This window comes from Loxodonta africana, chromosome 4 (genome assembly GCF_030014295.1).
Source record: "Loxodonta africana isolate mLoxAfr1 chromosome 4, mLoxAfr1.hap2, whole genome shotgun sequence".
In the NCBI taxonomy this organism is placed as follows: Eukaryota; Metazoa; Chordata; class Mammalia; order Proboscidea; family Elephantidae; genus Loxodonta; species Loxodonta africana.
In genome coordinates this window covers 16,137,451-16,148,379 of record NC_087345.1, presented here as the reverse complement: position 1 = coordinate 16,148,379, position 10,929 = coordinate 16,137,451, and the positions used below count along the sequence as shown (strand labels likewise).

At 55.1% G+C, this 10,929-nt stretch overlaps 1 protein-coding gene across 2 annotated transcripts; it reads right to left on the bottom strand.

The window, feature by feature from the left end:
- Positions 1–2,360: 2,360 nt before the first annotated feature.
- Positions 2,361–9,287, bottom strand: C1QTNF6 (C1q and TNF related 6). Of its 2 annotated transcripts, XM_003419782.4 has the most exons (3): positions 9,071–9,287; positions 6,341–6,599; positions 2,363–4,834 (listed from the first exon to the last, which is right to left on the bottom strand). In XM_003419782.4, exons 2-3 carry the CDS (start codon positions 6,591–6,593, stop codon positions 4,287–4,289), a joined length of 801 nt encoding a protein of 266 aa, XP_003419830.2. In that variant the 5' UTR covers positions 6,594–6,599; positions 9,071–9,287; the 3' UTR covers positions 2,363–4,286. The 2 variants fall into 2 exon arrangements, with proteins under 2 accessions (XP_064139662.1, XP_003419830.2); XM_064283592.1 differs by lacking the exon at positions 9,071–9,287 and having other exon boundaries at positions 2,361–4,834; positions 6,341–6,594.
- Between the last annotated feature and the right edge of the window lie 1,642 nt (positions 9,288–10,929).

Genomic DNA, 10,929 nt, shown 5'->3' with positions numbered 1-10,929 from the left:
CTCCTATAGGGTTGCTATGAGTCGGAATCAACTCGAGGGCAACCGGTTTGGTTTTGGATTCTGGCGCACTTTCAATCCTCGTAGTTCCGATGGAGCCAACCTACTCCTGGCCAATCAGAGCCTTCCATTTTTCTGGCCACAGTGATTGGCTCAGAGACAGGCACCTACTCATAGCAAAACCAATGAGAACCAGCCTCTCTGGGGTTGCTATGCTGGTAGAAGATAAGGCTGGAACTGGTGGCTGTTACTCAGCCTCCTTGAGGAAGAAGAGTGAAGAGGGGCTGAAAGATGGAGAAAAGGAACAGAGTCCTGGGCCATTATATGAGCCCCTGGATCCTGCTGTGCCAGCATTTCCTGAACTTCTGAGTCATATGAGCCCATGAATGCCTTTTGTTTGCTCAGGCTCTTTTGAGTTTCTGTTGCTTGCAAGCTAGAGAATCAGGACCAAGTTCCCATCCCTCTGTCCATTAGCCTGGGATTCCTGGTTCTAGATAAGCCGTTTCAGCTCAGATCAGAGCCTCAACCAGGAGCTCTGCACCCCCTTCCTGGCACAACCCAAAGTCTACAGGGTGGAAGGCACAATTTGACAAAGACCTTAGCCCATGATCCCCATCCCACCCCCTGCCACCTCCCACTCCTCTAAAACCAGAGATCTGAGGCCCAGAGGAGGGAAGGCATTTGTCCCAGGCCACCCAACAAAGGATGGCCAAGTGGAGCCAAGGTCCCCTGACCCCCAGTCTGGGGAAGTTCCCATTTCATGGGACTGCTTCTCCCCCTGGCCTCCTCTCCCTGCCCTTTCCCTGTTGTTAACATTTCAGAAGGAAATGCAGTTTTCAAAATATGTAAACGAAAGGGATTGTGTTGGGGGAGGGAGGAGGGTGGATGCCTCAGCAGTTCACCCGCTCACTGGAGGTCACCAGGATGGAATACAGAAGATCTCCCTGGCAACACTGCCCCACAGCACCAGGCAGCAGGCTCGAGGGCCTCCAGACACTGTTTGCAGAGTCCTTTCCCACGCTCTTAAGACCTTGCCTGTCCAGAGGACCTCATCACAAAGAATAAATGGCTTCTACCACCCACTGGGCTCTGTCACCAAGTCAAGAACTGGGCTCTGTCACCAAGTCAAGAACTGGGGTCCAATGGGGGAAAAAAAAAACAAGAGGTCAAGAGGCTGCATCTGAGCTGTGGGTAGAAGAAGCATTGGCAGCAGGTCAGATGGGACAGTGTAGGGGCCATGCCAATCTTGAAGCCCTAGACTAAATGGACCTGAAAATGGTGACTTTGGCCTCAGTTTGCAAAGGGCAAAATTCAATCTGCCTGCAGGTGCTTGGCAAGAAGTTTCAAATGCTACCTCGGTAGTGAACAAATTGTCCTTCCTCACGACATACGTGGCAGGAGACCCCTTGGCATTTGAGCAGCCTTTGCCACCAGAGACAGCCACAGCTTTAATGCTGGTCAGGACAAGGATGTATAAACAGAGCCTGGCCGCAGCATCCGGGGAGGGAGACTGGTCCCTCTGGGGAGCCTGTGACAATGTTAGGGGCCTCTGCTGTGAGAGCCAGGAGAGCTCGGTGTCCTGGGAAGCCGTTCCTCAGTGGCCAGATGGGCTCCAAGTAAAAGGTTTCTGGACCCCTGGGTTGGTCTGGATTCTGGGGTGTTCCTGGTGCTATAAAGAATGCTTCTTCCATATGGTGCCCAGAAAGTCACCCAGACACAGGAGTAACACCAGGGACAGCAGTGCAGGATACTCCCCCGCAAGTCGATAAAGGGACTTAACATGGATCACCTTCAATATGTGTATGTAAGTAGCTGCCATGCTAGTATAGAAAGTCCGAGGCTGTCAACATAGTTTAGCTGTTCCACTGTAAAATTTCTTCAGAGAATACCCATCAGTTCTCTTGTAAATATTAAACACAAAACACCAGACAGAATCCCCAAATGAGGTACTATGGTTTGGTCAGCACCTCGAGCGCCCCCCTAGAACTCCATGGATGTTCTCCAAGGCGAGGCGATCAACTGTGTTCCCTGCTGTAACCTCCACGCCTAGCAGAGTGTTCAGCACACGGTAGGTGCTCAGTAGGCACTGGTTCAATGAATGAATGCTGCAATCACCATGTAACCTCTCTTCTAATCCTTATGGCCACCCCATGAGGTAGATACTATCATCATCCCCCATTTTTCAGACAGAACAGTTGAGGCTCAGAGAGATGTGGTACTTGCCTGAGGTCACAGCCAGGAAGGAGCCTAGCAGACTCTCAGTCAGTTTCACTAACTCCAAGGCACATGGGCTGCCTGAGTGACTGAGGAGGGTGGTTTCTTTGGGTGGGGACCACGTGGAGTGAAGCCCTGGATCCGGGCCCCTGCAAAATCCTTCCAAGGGGAGCAGAGCAGAAAGAACCAGCCTGAACTGCCAAGAAGAGACGCATTGACCTTTAATCACACCGGACTAGCAGGACAGGGGCTGCAGAGCTGAGGGGGGGTTTTTAGGACTGGCCTTCGAAGCACATGGTCAGGCCCTGCTGCCGGCCACGCAGCCATGGCTCCCTTGGCTGTGAGCACCAGAGACAACTGCCGGGGCCACCTCTGCCCCGGAGTCTGCGTAAGCACCAATAGGTGAAGCTGCCTCCCTCTGGGGAGAGGTCATGCCACTGGGGTGCGGGACAGGGAGGCTAGAAGGTCGCCAGGCCACCCCAGCCCTCCTGCCAGGCTCTATTTGCCACCTCGGCCTCAGGGCTGGGATCACCCTGAAGCTGCCTGGCGGGACGGTAAGTTCTAGCCCCGTTCTCTGAGCAGGTTGAGGGTAAGAATCAGGAGGGCAAGGGTAGAAGGTCTGAAGTCCCTGACTTTGCCTCGGCCTCTTCCTTGGCATCATGGCTCAGAGAAGGTCCCCCTGACTGACCTGGAATGTCTCCCCTTCAGTTCCCCAGGCCTGCTGAGGAGCCAAAGCCCGGCGCCTTCCATGTTGGCCCCCAGCCCACCAGGTCAGAGGAGGGCTCTACTGGGCGGGACTTGCCCATCAGGGCCTTTAGCATCTTGGTAAAGCCTGGAGAACCAGGGGTACAGGGCTGGTGAGGGGGTCGAGGAGGGTCAGTGAGCACCTGGGGACAGACATCTGTGTCTGTCAGTGGCCCTTCATCTTGGAAGAACCAAGGTCAGATGCCTTTGGCAGAAGGGGCTGAGCAAGGTGGTAACAGAGTCCCAGGAGGGGCAGAGAGGGGGGTGCCGGTGAGGAAGGTAGAGGTCCTCACAGGTAACCAGGCCAGCCATGTGAGGGACCATGACCTGAGCTCCTTTTCCTGGGGGTCACATTCACCCCAAAATGCCCCTAAGCCTCTGGGCTCCCACTGGGGTTTGCTTTAATTATGGGCATGAGTCAGGATGGGGAGGACTGGGTTAGGGACATCCTCCCATCTTGGGGGTCCTGTCCCACCAGCCTTGGGGAGCGCCGGGTAAGGAGGCCTCCAAGGTGCCTGAATGCCCAGAACACAGACCTGTGTGACAAGGGCCCCGTGCGTGTCTCTAGCTCTGGTTTCAGTCTTCTGTGTACCCACTGGTCTCCCCTGGCTGGACTAGGTGCTCACTGAGGGCAGCGCCCTCACCTCTGCTTTCCCAGGGCTGAGTGAGTCCACAATGAGCGCTTGATGAATGAATAAACGCACGGTGGCTATAAATGTAGGCATGAAGAGGATGGTGAAAGAGAAAGGGGACAGGGCAAGAGAGCAGAAGAGGGGGAGTCCTGGAGTGATGAGTGAATCTAAGGATGTGGGAAGAATTCTAGAATGTTTGGAGGATTCTAGAATGTTCCGAAAATCATCGAATTTTGGAGAGGTTCTAGAACCCTGTTACTCAAGTGTGGTCGATAGACCAGTAGCATCAGCATCACTTAGGAACCTGTTAGAAACGCAGCATCTCGGGCCCACTCCAGGGTTTCCAAATGAGAATCTGCATTGCAACAAGATCCCCAGGTGATTCATATGCACATTCAAGTTTTAAAAATGTTGGTCTAAAAGAAAGTTCTAGAATGTTTCAGTTAGAAGTCTCCTTAAAACATGCCCAAGAGAGGAGAGAGGCAGCAACAGACTGGAAAGGATGGTGGAGGAAAGGAAAGGAGAGGGGCCCTACTTAGAGTGTTGGGTCCTTGAAGACCACCCACCGTGCCCTTCCCCCCTTTCGGTGGTGCAAACCAAGGCTCTGCAGGGGGACAGGACCTGCCCAAGGCCACCCAGCACCAAGCCGCCCAGCTGGGAGGCAAGTCCCGGGAAGGGACGGGTGGCCCGGGCAGGTGCTCAGTCGTCCTCGGGCTTGATGAGGTGGCCGCTGAAGGTGATGTAGGTGTCAACGTCGTCACTGTAGACAGCATTCTCGCGCTCGCGCTTGAAGAGCCGCACCCAGACGCGGTCGCCGGGCACCAGGGCCAGCATCACGCTTTGGCTCTGCATGATGCTGCGGTCGCTGGGCTGCGCGTACAGGATGACAGCTGCCTCCTCGTTGTGCACTACGTGCACGTAGGTCTCCTTGAAGTTCCAGCTGTGCACGTTGAGGCTGAAGAAGTAGAGGCCACGCAGGGGGGCGGCAAAGTGGCCGGTGGCCAGGTCGAAGTGCCCGTCTGTGTTCACAAAGACCGTGTCGAAGAGCAGTGGCTGGTAGCCCTCACTGCTGTGGAGGGCGGTCTTGCGACCCACCGAGAAGGCCGAGTAGCGTGTCTGGCACGGGCTGCCGGGGCTGCCCACCTGCCCCTTGGCGCCCTTGGTGCCCTGTGGGCCTCGGTCTCCCTGGGGACCCTCCTTTCCCAGCTTCCCTGGTGTGCCCACCAAGCCACGGTCCCCTTTGTCACCTGTGGGGACAAGGACGGGAGAAGTCAAGGCAGGCACCCAGGCCTGCGCCAAGGAGTGCTTATGCTCATTTTTGGAAGATTCTGCCCCGTCCCGGCCCAAAGAAGGAGCCAGCATTTATTGAGCACCTACTGTATGCCAGCCATCACCTCCCCAAATGGCTCTCTGAAGAACTCCATGACCGTGTCCACTGCAGAGAGAACACTGAGGCTCAGAGAGGTTAAGTGACTTACCCAAGGCCACACAGCTCAGGAGCAGAAGAGGCAGAATTCCAAATACAGTTCATTTCCAGACCTACCTTGTTTCCCTCCCCAGCAGTGAAGGTCTGACTGTGGTCTCTGGGGGGCCAGGCCCAGACCCCAACCTGGGAGCCACTGCACCCAGCCTGACCAGGGCCAGGAAGGGGGACATGGTGAGATGCATTTTTGCATTTCTGACCCAGAGAAAGAAGTAAGAAAAATACCTACCTGGAGAAAAAAACTGAGGTTACGAGCCAGGTAGACCTTAGTCAGCGTTCCTGTCTGACTGTGACCTGGGACATTTCATGGTTGGGCTCTGGGTTTTCTCTTCCCCGAGGCACCAGTGGGACCCACTTGAAACCTCAGTCCATCACATCCCTCCCCTGGCCAAACTCTCCCCTGCTCCCCATCTCACTCAAAGTGCAGTCCTGACGGAGGCTGACAAGCCCTGCACCATCTGGTCCCTGTCTCTGACCTCAGCCCCTTTCACTGCCCCCTGCTCCTTAAGCACTCCAGGCCCACCCCTGCCCTGGGCTCTTTGCACTGGCTGTTCCCTCTGGCTGGAACACTCTGCCTGCTGATAGCTGCATGGCTCACTGTCTCACCTCCTTGGAGTCTCTGCTCAGATCCCACCTTCTCTGTGAGACTATACCCACCACCCCATTCAACACGTAGCCTTCCTGCCCCCCAACCTGGTCTCCCAGTACGCTTCACCCTGCTCCACCTCTTCACTGGCCAGAGACCCCATCACCACCTCACATCTGCTTCATTGACTTATCTTCTACGCCTACTGCTCATTGTCTGCCCCCGCCCTCACTAGACCAGCAGCTCCGAGGTGGGAGGGTCTTCGTCTGGTCTGGTCACTGCTGTAGTCCAGTGTTTGGAAGAGTTCTGGCACCTGGCACCTTGACTTCGATTCATGGTGACCCCATGTGTGTCAAAGTAGACCTGTGCTCCGTAAGGTTTTCAATGGCTGATTTTTCAGAAGTAGATTGCCAGGGCTTTCTTCCAGGGTGCCTCTGGGTAGACTCAAACCTTCAGCCTTTTGGTTGGCCGCCAAGCACGTTAGTCGTTTGCACCACGCACATCGTAAGTGCACAGTAAATGTGCGAATGAAATAAAGGGTTTGGGGCAGTTATCTGTAGTGGTTTCTCCCGATCTCTCCACCTCCCCCCTACCCTGGGCCCAGGAAGAAGCCCCTGTGCCCTCCCTGCCCCCGACCTGGCAGGTCCGGCCCAGGCTCTGGCTGAGCCACGTGTGGGCACTCACCCTTCAGGATGGTGATGTTAATGTAGGGCCTGACCTCAGGCAGGATGTATGGGAGGGTGGATGGAGAGGATGCTGGCACACCTGCAGCATCAGCAGGGGCCAGGGGGTCCTCAGAGTCACAGCACCATCGGCAACCCCCAGAGGGGTTGAAGGCCACAGCTTCTCCAGAGGTGGACTCCTCAGTGGGGACCCCGAGCACCAAGAGAGAGAGCAGGAGCAGTGCCCAGCAGGGACCCAGGGCGACCATCCCCATGGTGATCTGGAGCAGGGAAGGAGGAACAGAACACCAGGTGTAAATTAACATCTATGATGTGCCTATGACCGGGGTGGATACAGCCACCCACACCAAGTGCACTTTTGATAAAGCTCGGTGGAAGGGTGCTAATGACTCCATTGAGCAGATGAGAAGACTGAGGCCTACATGGGGAAGCCAGTTTCCCAAGGTCATTGTAGGACTGGTTCTCCACCTGGTCCATGGATACTCTAGGAAGGAGGGAGCCACTCTAAAGAGAGCCACGGCCAAGAGCAGACCAGCTGCCAGGAGACCTTTGCAGGGGTGGGCTAGGAAGAGGCCCCTCGATGCCCGTATGTCATAAGCAGTGAGGCTGTGAAATGCTCTTCCCACCCATCCCCTCCCTCTGGCTTGTTTTCCTGCCTTCAGCTCTGCCACCTCTAGCAAGCACGTGCCACCGTGCAGCATGAAGCAGGCTAGTGGACACTTGGGAAAAACACTAAGGACTCTGCAGGCTTGTTCACCAGGAAAGGGGGCACATAGCTGAGCCCGGGCTCGGACATACTGTGTTCCTGACAGAGGATAGGAAATTTAATTTATTCTAGCAGACAGAGAAAGTGCACGGGGTCAGTGCGTGGCAATGATGCTGTAGTGTCGCTGAGAAGTCAGGAGCAGGTATGTTGAGTCGTGGACTATAGGCCGCTGCTGGTCTATGTAGTGCACATTTGTCCTCTGGGTGGACACATTAGAAGAGAAAGAAAAGTCCCCTCTGGAGGAAAGCAATGCTGAGGGTGTGCAGCTTGAAAAGGGCTGGTGTCAGTCGGCAGCACCTTTGTGCAGTGAACAACCTGCACAACCCAACCTCACACAGAATTAACACAGAGTTAATTTATTGGAAGGTGGTTGCGTCAATTATCATAGACCTGCCAATCGGTTGTCCAGTGGGAAACAGGAATTAAGGGCTACGACTAGAGGTCTGGAAAATTCAAAAGGATGGGAGAAGTCCAAGGGTTTGTAAGGATCTGTCTTTGGTCTTGGCCAGGAGGGGGTTCCAGGAGAGAGGCAGGAAGTAGCCTGGGCACCAGCCACTGGCAACAGGCCGGGGCTGGGTGGGCAGGAAGCCAGCAAGGAGCCTTTGAGGTGGTGGCAGGCTTTGGGGGCTGGCGCTGAGTTATCGCAGCAGGATCAGAAACTCGGCTTTTGAAACCAGACTGGTTTTTACACTTCTGGCGTTTCTTTGTTTATTTCCTTTTTGTTCCCCTTTAACGTTTAGTGCAATTCAAAAATATTTTTCTGTGGTTAATATGTGTAGAGATGATAGAATTATTATTTTTTTTTAATTCCAGCCTATCTCTGCTGGATGCAGCTGAGCACTGGGGTGGGAGCTAGGTTTTAAAGGGGCAGAAGGGTCTCCCCTTTCCATTTCCATTCCCCCCCACCCCAATCTGGGTGCTAGCAGCAGAAGAGGCGGGGGATGGGCAGTCTCCAGACCCACCACCCCCTTCCCGGAGGTGACCCTTCCCAAGCTCCTCTCTGCCTACCCTAGGCGGGTTTCCTGGTCCTGTTCAATAAAAAAAAAAAATAAGGCAGGCCAAATCCTCAGAACTTGACAACCTCGCTATCAGGTATTATCCCCCTCATCTTTTCTTCTGCAGACTCAGCATCTACAAACCAGTTTCTGAGAACAGCAAAATCCCCGTCTTTTTCCTGGCCATAGATGTGACCTCATGGGAAACACTTAGGCCTGCGATTCCAGAGCAGTTTAGAAGCTGTATGGCCTAGGGCTAGTGGCTTAACCTCTCTGGGCTTCCTGCTCCTGGGCACCAGGAGATGACAGCAATACCTCTCTCCCTTCCAGGTTATTTGGGAAGATTTAAATACAGGGTAAAGTGTCTGCCTTGTAAAAGACTCAATAAAAATTTGTTCCTTTCTCGGCCCCCCACAGACCTCTTCCCCTGCCTGCCCTCAATGGGAAGCAGCAGAACATCCCCCAGAGGACTGGCACTGTTTGGGGACATCTCTGTTTCCTATTGGCCCTGGCCAGACGGGAGTCAAAAGTTCCGAGACACAGAACTGGGACCCAGGGAGTAAGGAGCAGGGTGGCCAGGACCAGCCTTTTAATAACAGTTACAAAAACCACAGCTACGATTACTGATTGGCCACCAGGAGAACAACCAGATGGGGACCAAGTATGCGGAGCATGCCATTGGGGGTGACTCTGGGATCTCTGAGAGGAGGGTGGGTAGGGTGACCCCCCAGTCCAGGTAGGCCCAGCTGGGCTGAGTTGAAGTGAGGCCAGGCAGGCAGGCACAAGCCAGGAGGGGCCCTGAGCAGGAGCCCCGAAGGGGTGGGGAGGCAAGGGCCTAGAGGGGCTGGCCTGGGGTCAGGGGGAGAGAGAAGACCACAGAGCGGAGGGAGGAAAGGCCTTCCGGGCTGTACTGACCCCAGTCCCTCCTCAGCCCTGCAGGGTGCAGGCTGTGGGGCCTCCTGTCACTCACCCAGTGTCCTGTGGCCTGAACAGCAGCTCACGGGCCCCGGGGCTCCCGGCTCTCTCTTGCTCCTTGGCCCATGTCTGTGATAATAACTTGTAGCTGGCCCAGACCCCAGGCCCAGCCAAGGAGGGAGGGACGGCAGTGGGAGGGTGGAGTGAGGGCGGAGGGAGCGGTGAGCTGGCTTCCCACATCCCCTCCTTCCTCTCCCTTCTCTCCAGCCACTGGGCTCTGGAGATATAGGAGCCCAGGATTTCCTTTGTTTAACCCTTTGGTGGCCGGATGGCGTCTCGTTTGATTCAAAGGCCTAATAAAGTCAAAGACGGGCGTGTTTGAGGTCTGAGGCCCCTTAGATGAGGCCCCATGGGGCAGGGGGAGAGTGGGCAGGAGCCCCCAAAGTTGCTCAGCAAGGGGAGGCAAAGCAACGTGGAACCTCCTCTCCCCCGGGGTCCTCCAACCTGCGCTGAAGGACTCTTTCTGGGTCCCCTAGGCAGGGTGGCTAGTGGACAGGGCACTGGCATGGGGTCCATGGACCCAGGTTCAAATCCTGGCCTGCCACCCAGAGCAAGTGACTTGCCAAGTGACTTGGCCCCTCAGGCCCTCAGTGTCTGTAGAACTCCAGCCCCAGCCCTGTCAGTGCCAGGTGCAGTGAGTGAATCAGCAGGTCTGACCTTCTGGGGTATCTGAGGGTGGTGCCAGGGCATCTCCTCATCCCCAAACCAAGAAAACCCAAACCAGTTGCCATGGAGTCAAGTTTAACTCATGGCAACCCCGTGTGTCAGAGTAGAACTGTGCTCCATAGGGTTTTCATGGCCGTGACCTTTCAGAAGGAGACCGCCAGGCCTCTCTTCTGAGGTGCCTCTGAGTGTGTTCAAACTGCCAATCTTTTTGTTAGTGACCAAGTACTTAACGGTTTGTACCAGCAGGGGCTCCCCACCCCCAGTATATACCAAAGTCTTTCTCCTCTACCCAGGATCCTGCTATTACTGATGGATCTTCCTGGTCTTCTCGAGCCAATCCCAAATTCATAGGGGAGCAGCCACGAGCCCTTGGTCTGGGCACAGCCCTGCCTCAGTTTCCTTCCAGTTGGGCTGGGAGAGGCTTTACAAAGGCCACAGCCTTTGTTCTCTGCCATATGACTCGGCTTCCTGGGGTCAGAGACCCCTGAGTAAGACTGTCTCCAGTGTCCCTCGTCCCCTCGTCCTTGTGTACTCCTTTATTCTGTTTGTTGAGTACTTACTGCCTGGACAGGGCCAAAGCTCTGTAGTGGCTTTCGGTACTCAAAGAGTGTTTACATCCAGTATTTTGGCTGCCCCTCCCCCAGCCTTGGGAAAGGGAACTAGAGCCAAAGGTGAGGGGACTTGTCCAAGGTCACACAGCCAATGAGGAGGAGCCCACAGCCCCACAGAGTGGACGCGCTCCCTGTCCCATGGGGTTCTCACAATGGCACAGCCAGGTGTGGGCAAGGCTGCAGTTCAGGGTTCTGTCCCTGGGAAGAGGAAGGTGTGACATCATTGCCCTAGGGAGGCAAAGGAATGCAGAGACCTGAGAAGGGTGTGTTTAAGATGGTGGTAGGGGCGGGGTTTGGGTTCAACTCCAGCTATTACTCACATCTGGGCAAAGTGTGGAGGATGAAACAGCCCCTGGGCTGTGTGTCCTTGTCCAGACCTTGTCTCTGGGCCTCAGTTTCCTAGTTGTTTGGGGGATAATCGAAGAGCAGAACATGAGGCCTGGAAGGGCTCTGAGAGATGATCTAATTCCATTCCTTAATGTAACCAACAGGGACACTATAGTCCCAGGAAGTCAAGTCTTTTGTTCAAGGTCACAGAGCAGACTGGAGTCCAAACTAGGGTGAATGCTGGGCTCTC

Excerpts from the sequence above, each read along its gene's own strand:
- C1QTNF6 (XM_003419782.4), bottom strand. The coding sequence starts at position 6,593 with ATGGGGATGGTCGCCCTGGGTCCCTGCTGGGCACTGCTCCTGCTCTCT. Across the intron at positions 4,835-6,340 it reads TAACATCACCATCCTGAAGG|GTGACAAAGGGGACCGTGGC; the intron begins GTGAGTGCCCAC and ends TTGTCCCCACAG.